The 7,812-nt window shown below is 37.4% G+C and overlaps 1 protein-coding gene across 1 annotated transcript; it reads right to left on the bottom strand.

Moving 5' to 3' along the window:
* Positions 1-662: 662 nt before the first annotated feature.
* LOC130232806 (aurora kinase-like) lies at positions 663-3,715 on the bottom strand. The gene is made up of 10 exons (XM_056462792.1): positions 3,391-3,715; positions 3,069-3,260; positions 2,765-2,896; positions 2,361-2,552; positions 2,114-2,205; positions 1,857-1,907; positions 1,318-1,696; positions 1,041-1,217; positions 787-897; positions 663-718 (listed from the first exon to the last, which is right to left on the bottom strand). The coding sequence occupies exons 1-10, from the start codon at positions 3,713-3,715 to the stop codon at positions 663-665; spliced, it is 1,707 nt and encodes a 568-aa protein (XP_056318767.1).
* Positions 3,716-7,812: the final 4,097 nt, after the last annotated feature.

A 7,812-nucleotide genomic window follows, 5' to 3' on the forward strand; every position in this document is an offset into this window, starting at 1 on the left:
AAGCATTTAACTAACTAAATATATAAATTAAACAAATATAAAAAATAAATATATAAAATAACAAACACGCGAAGAGTCTTCCGAGTCCTAACGATCTACTCTGTCTACCAAAAAAGTACAAGGGGTGGTGCTCGCCCCTAACCTGATGAACTAAACACAAGAGTAGTTCTACGTGTTTCAAGATGTATGTCACGTGACCTTCTTACCTGTCCGCTTCATCTAAGCCTCGTAAACAACGTAAATGAGAAATGGAATGATATATGAATGACGGACGGAAAACGTGCAAATGCAGAAACGGGCAACAACAAAATACACAGTGAGACAGGGTTTTTCTTTCTAACGCAACGCATCAAACAAACACAGATACAAGAGGAAAAAGAAGGGAAGGGGCTGGTGAGGGATCTGGCGCGCGCTTTTATGATGGGTGGTCTTTGCCTTTTGGATATGATGTCAGAATGATGTCAGCGGGAAGAAAATTATTAACGGATGGATCGACCAATATTCGGAACCTGAGAAAAATGAACGCAGACACAGGAGAACAGAGCGAGAGAGAGAGAGAGAGAGAGAGAGAAAAAACACACAAACAGAGCACAAACAACACAAATACATAACAAACACAAGAGTTCAATTGACACAATTTTATTTCAGTTCAACAATATATTTCACTTCCTGCATGGCCAGGACAGGGTGCTCTCAGCTCCACGACTTATGATCAGATCTAAAGCAAAAACAGAAACAAAATCAGGTTTATTTTTCAAAAAAAAAAAAAATTAGACATTTTGAAACAGGTTTTGTGGATCTTAGGTACCGTAAACCAGTCGTGGAGGAGAATCTGCTCTAGAGGTATCCTCTCTCTGGGATCAGGATGTAGACAGGCATTTATCAAATGGCTGCATTCTGTAAGACAGGAATAATATTTGACTATTACTTTAAACATCCTTTACACTTACTGATGGCATTTTGGATATCTGTGCAAAGTGGCTTTGTAAGACACTTTTTTTGTATGATTTATAATTGTTACAATATTTTTTAATTCTTACCACTTGACAAGGATGGCAGATACCACAGCCAGTGCTGTATCTTTTCCAGATCAGTGTGGTCCGGCATATATCCGCACACCATAGTGTACAGCAGCACTCCAAGTGAAAACACAGTTGCTGGCCGTGCATAATACTTGCCCGTTTCAAAAAATTCAGGAGGGCAGTACATCTCTGTGCCTGGAGGAAAGAGATTTGCATGTCTGAAACACTACAGTTTGTTTCTACTGTATTCAGCAGCTTGTGCATCATGAAACTAAAGTTTTAATACTGTACATACCACTAAAGCTGTGGTACTCTGTTTCGTGAAACAGGTTCCCGCAGCCGAAGTCAATGAGGGTGACATCCATGGTGTCTGTGTTTATTAACAAGTTCTCCAACTTGATATCTCTGTGGAGGACTCCACGTCTGCAGCAGGTCTCAGCTGCCTCGATTACCTGCTGCATCACATGCCGTGCAAACATTTCCTCGAAGATGTTTCCACAGCTCTCCAAAAGCTTGAACAGACTCTGGCATGGTGAAGGGCGCTGCAGGACCATTACATAATGGTCGGGAAGTTCCTGCCAATCCAGCAGCTCAATTATGTTGGGGGAGCTGGGACCCTTATTTGCCAGGAGTGTCAGGCCGATTTCTAGAGGTACAAGTTCTGGAAGGCCAGGCTAGTGGAAAGAGTTTTTAGGATGGATACATTTAGGTGCTTTGCACAACAAGTTTATAATTTGTTTACTGAGAGATAGTTTGCTGTCTATGATTAACATTGTTGTAAAAAGTAAAAACAGAGAGTTAGAGGAGATCACATAGAGACGACAGTCTACTTACAACATAGATATATTCCATGCCCTCCGCTTTTCTGGCAAACTTGATTGCCACCTGATAAACAAAACAGAATTTTGACAGTTAGCACTGGATTACTTCAGGCCATTCATTAATCCTTGTTGAAATTCTATTCATAAATTTGTAGCATGTTTGGTCAAGTTGACCATTTATCAAGGGCTCTAATTGTGTTACAAAAGACAAAGCATAACACATAAATAAAGTTTGTTAGGTAGATGATGCAAAAATAGATATAAACATACCGGAAGACCATCATTGGCACGAACACCAGTATATACTGCACCGAATCCTCCTTCTCCCAGTAGCTCGCCCATGTTGTAGGTCAAGCACATGTCTGTTCAAATATAATTAGTTTTAGAGACAGATTCATATTCTACAATGCAAAAGTAAAACTTTATTACCACTTTATATACGATTATACATAATGCATAAACATCTATTCCTTAAAAAAGTGAAAGCATCAAGCACCCATTATATAAATGAACTTACTCCCAATAATCAAAACCACATTCTGGTTTGGGTCTTCTGCCAGAGGGCACACAGTTTCTTCTTCTGACAGATCAACTGGAACCTCCTGGATTTGCTGGTCAACCCCGGAGGAAGGAATCTCAAGGCTATAGTTGGGAGTGTTCTGGGGACCATAACTCTCTTCACTACATGTGGTCTCCACTGAAGTTTGATCTAAAGAGGGAAATATACATTTAACATTTATATAAATAAACACACAAACATTTCAATACTGCAACAAATAATACATATATAGTATTAAAAGAGACAAAACTCAAGAGTTTAGATACACAAACCTATGAACATTTGAACTCTACAAATTTTAACACTATGATGATCTTTTTTAATGATTCAGTTCAGTTCACACAAACGGTAAAGTGATTTACCATCAGTAGAAGGTTCTTCCTCCTGCTGGATTTGCAGGTCAACAGTGGAGGGGGGAACCTCAAGGCTGTTAGGAGCTTGCTGGTAATCATAATCCCTAATAGTGCAGGAGATGTTCGCTACAGAGGTTTGATCTAAAGAAGGAAATATACATTCAACATTGACTTAAATAAAAACACACAGAAACTTTTCAATACTTTTACAAGTAAATTATACACATGATTTACAGAGACAATAGTTTAAAGCTATGGTGATCATTTTTCATTTTATTTTTTTCCCAGTCACACAAAAGGTAAAGGGATTTACCATCAGAAGAAGGTTCTGCCTCAGAGTCCTGCTCCACCTTCTCACACTGCTCCTGTATTTGCAGGTCAACAGTGGAGGGAGGAATCTCAAGGCTACTGTTGGGAGCTTGCTGGTAATTACAGTCCTCAACAGTGCATGAGATGTCCCCTACAGAGGTTTGATCTAAAGAGGGGAATATACATTCAACATTTCCTTCAATAAAAACACACAGAAACTTTTCAATCCTTTTACAAATACATATATTCACAGAGACAATAGCTTAAAGCTAAGGTGATCATTTTTATTAAATTTTTACCCAGTAACACAAAATAAAGGGATTTACCATAAGTAGAAGGTTCTGCTTCAGTGTACTGCTTCACCTTCTCACTATCCACCTGCTCCACTTTTTCACCCCTTCCAGTTCTTGGGCATGAAAAGCGGAAACAGGCCAGCTTCCTCCAAAACCTCGATTTCTTCTTCGACTTCTTTTGCTCCTTCACCCCCCTCCATACTCCATCTTCCTCACAAGTAACAGCACGGCTCTCATCAAGCTGATGTTTTACCTGATGAGGCGTGTCTTTGTTGGACTGAAGTGGTGTACTTGGACGGAAACTGTACACACATTCCGTCTCTGTCGCTATATTCACACAAGAAATTTGCTGACCCATGATAAAACAAACGCACTGTGTCACTCCAAACTACCCACAAAAGCTAAATTACACTGTCAAGCCTTTACATTCCACTTTGACGTTCTAATTGTGACATCAAATAGAATGTCTGTTCTTGAAATCGTTTTGTTTTGTTTTAAAATTTTGCTGAACTACATAATGCCTATATAATGCCTGATAATTCCTATAATAACGCCTAAAATAAGCCTTTAATACATAGTAAATCATATTATAAACGTAAATCTACTTGTTTTAATACTTGTTTAAACACTTATATACATTTTTAATTCTGTAATTCCGTACTTCTTGCTTCAGTATAATGCTGCGTCGCCAATATTTTCTGAATGGTGGCATTTCCTTTCTCAACCTCTTGAGGGCGGCAAACATCAATGTATCTGAACAGAACTGATAGTCCACATTACTTTATGATCCGAGTGGGAGTTTAAAAAAACAAAAACCTATAGCTGACCTGTTTTCCCTGCCCCTGGCTTAGTTTAAAATGGAGAGCACAGAGAAAATATACATGTTTTTTTTTTCTTAGTACAGGCTGAGAGGGGCACTTCAGCCAATAAGGGCAGAGGTGCACGGCCCTGCACACACATACACACACACACACTACGGTCAATTTTAGCATACCCAATTCACCTGTACCACTTGTCTTTGGACTTGTGGGAGGAAACGGAGCACCCGGAGGAAACCCACACGAACATGGGGAGAACATGCAAACTCCAAACTGAATTCAATCAACGGACCCAGCAGAGGCTCGAACTAGCGACCTTCTTACTGTGAGGCGAATGTGCTACACACTGCGCCACCGCGTCACCTAATGTTATTCAAATTATTATTATTATGTATTTTTTTATTTGTGTTTTGTCCTAAATATGGTTTTTGATGCAAGAATATATAATTGTATTGGAAGAAAATGTGAACTAACTGTTTTCTGCTGATAGATTGGAACAGTTGATGTCTTGTGATACTTTGTATTTAATACTGTAACTCCCTGTCTAATATGCATCAATAAAACAGAGTTAAACTAAAATATGAAGGTCACAAGCTGGAAAATTTACAATCTCAAAAATGTTCAAAAGAAGTACACATTTGTACTTAAAGGGTCCATATTGGTACCTTAAAAATATATAAGTACCTAAAAATTTTAAGAGGAACACTTTTGTACTTTTTAGGTACTAATATGTACCCTTGAGGTATTAATATGTACCTTTTGAAAAAGTACGACCCCAGTGACAACTCGCATACCTTTATTTATGAGAGTGTACAGTATAGCTGTTTTGATAGGCCTACTTGCTATGAAATTAGGCTCATATCAATTAGCTACTTACAAGGTATGATGATGTATATACTAGGTCATCCAACCAGAAGCCTTTAATATAAAAACACTGAGTAAAGAGAGTCACTCGGACGAGAAACACTGCAAACAAAAAAATTCAATATATATTTAAACATTAATGATATTTTTATTTTATCTCTTGATATAGTTTAATTTAAAACTCTCTCTCTCTCTCTCTTATATATATATATATATATATATATATATATATATATATATATATATATATATATATATATATATATATATATATATATATATATATATATTTAAATAGTTGGATAGATAGAACATTCAACGGCCACTTTATTAGATACACCTGTCCAACTGCTCGTTAACACAAATTTCTAATCAGCCAATCACATGGCAGCAACTCAACGCATTCAGGCATGGATACATGCTCAAGACGATCTGCTGCAGTTCAAACCGAGCATCAGAATGGGGAGGAAAGGTGATTTAAGTGACTTTGAACGTGGCATGTTTGTTGGTTGTTGCCAGACAGGCTGGTCTGAGTATTTCAGAAACTGCTGATCTACTGGGATTTTCACGCACAACCATCTCTAGGGTTTACAGAGAATGGTCTGAAAAAGAGAAAATATCCAGTGAGCTGCAGTTCTGTGGGCGCAAATGTCTTGTTGATGCCAGAGGTCAGAGAAGAGTGTCCAGACTGGTTCAAACTGATAGAAAGGCAACAGTAACTCAATTAACCACTCGCTACAACCGAGGTATGCAGAAGAGCATCTCTGAACACACAACACATCAAACCTTGAGGCAGATAGGCTACAGCAGCAGAAGACCACACCAACTGCCACTACTGTCAGCTAAGAACAGGAAACTGAGGCTACAATTCGCACAGGCTCACCAAAATTGGACAATAGAGGACTGGAAAAATTAAAGGACTGGTCTGACAAGTCTCTTACCATTTCTGCTGCAACATTCGGATGGTAGGGTCAGAATTTGGCATCAACAACATGAAAGCATGGATCTATCCTGCCTTGTATCAATGGTTCAGGCTGTTGGTGGTGTAATGGTGTGGGGGACATTTTCTTGGGACACTTTGGGCCCATTAGTACAAATTGGGCATCGTGTCAATATAGTTACTTGTAATATCACATTAAACTTTTTCAACATTTATATATTAAAAACCAAATCATTTGATGTCAGTTAATTAAATTTATTGGGTACTTTTTAAAAACAAGGATATGCTAAAGCTCAGACATATAACCAAAGCTGAGACTAAATACAGCTCTTCATTAGTAACCCTTTACACAGACAAATGAAGATGCCAGCAGATGCTGGAATAAGCATCTACACAAGGAAAACCACAGATAAATCATAGTTTGGAAGGAATTTGGTCAAATACTTACTGCGCTTCAGCCTCATAAATTGATGTTGCTAATGAATAGAAGTGTTTATAGAGATATTTGAAACGACACATCCCTGTAATGATTTCATTTTTAAGAGAATGCAAATAAGGCACCCGGTAAATAGATGAAAAAATGGTATGCAATTATTTGGCTACGATGAGAGAATGTGGGCTCAACACAAACCCAACCATCAACGTTGATCAATGGTCCTGTTCTCTCTGCGTTGGAATAATAGCATTCGTTTAGCTTATTCATCTCCTCTTGAGCGTGTGTTTGTGTGCAGTGGAGGATGGTGGGCTTTAAACGATGATGGATACAGAGAGGCTGGCAGAAATGGGAGCTGCTTCCTTCATTTAATTACTGTGTCAAACTGAATTACCTTAGAAATCAGAAAACATCACCACTAAGCCACAGATTTATTCATACTTGCTGGACTTTGTGCTTTTCCTCTCAGTTTAATGCATTTGTTTAGTTATTTGTTGGCGTGTGGAGTATTCTAACATTTATTTAGTAACACTTTTTTTTGGTGGATAATGTTGTTTCAACAACTCTTGTATCACTGTGTAAAGACTCTCTTTAATGAGACAAACAGCATTGTAAAATGAGCAAGATTAAGGTGAATTCATTTATCCCTCTCAGCTGTCTCAATGGTCCTCAGTGAATAAGTATTTATAACTATTCATTTTTTTTTTAGCAAAATGTAACCTTTTTTACTTTAATTAAATAGGATTTTAATGAAAATACTATTGTATATGAATGAATCCATGGATGTGGCCGCAAGTTTGGCAACTGATTGTTTCCTTGCTGCTCAAAAACATAGTGACTCTGGATGCAGTCTTTGTTCACCTCGCAAAATTGACCCCCCCCCCCAACTTAACTCACAAACAGCATTCACAAACACATTTACAGATAAAGAAAAAAACTGAATGATAAAATTTCTATACAAAATACAGCAACACCAATAAAAATAAATAAATTTATTTAAAAATTGCAAATAAAAAAATGTAAAATAAAAAACACAACATGGTCTTCCAAACAAATATGCACAATAAAATCACAGGTTTAAGTAGATAGATACAATTCAATTCTAAATGCGGTCAATTATCAATCTACACCTATAGTGTGAAGTAAGGCAATATTTTACTTTCTTATATGATCTAGGAGAGGACACCATGTTTTAAAGAAGTCGCTAGCAGTTCACTTGATTGTGTGTCTGATTTTTTTCTAACTTAGTAAAATGAAAAATGTCTTTTATCCACAAAGAACGGGTCAGACAGACTTCTGCGGGGCCTTTACTTGACAATATTTTCAGCCAAAAACGTGAATTTTTTATTTGTTTTGCCTATTTATATGATAATGGTGTTTTTGAGGATAGAAAAGGGTTT

The sequence above is a fragment of the Danio aesculapii genome, chromosome 7 (assembly GCF_903798145.1).
Source record: "Danio aesculapii chromosome 7, fDanAes4.1, whole genome shotgun sequence".
Taxonomy (NCBI): Eukaryota; Metazoa; Chordata; class Actinopteri; order Cypriniformes; family Danionidae; genus Danio; species Danio aesculapii.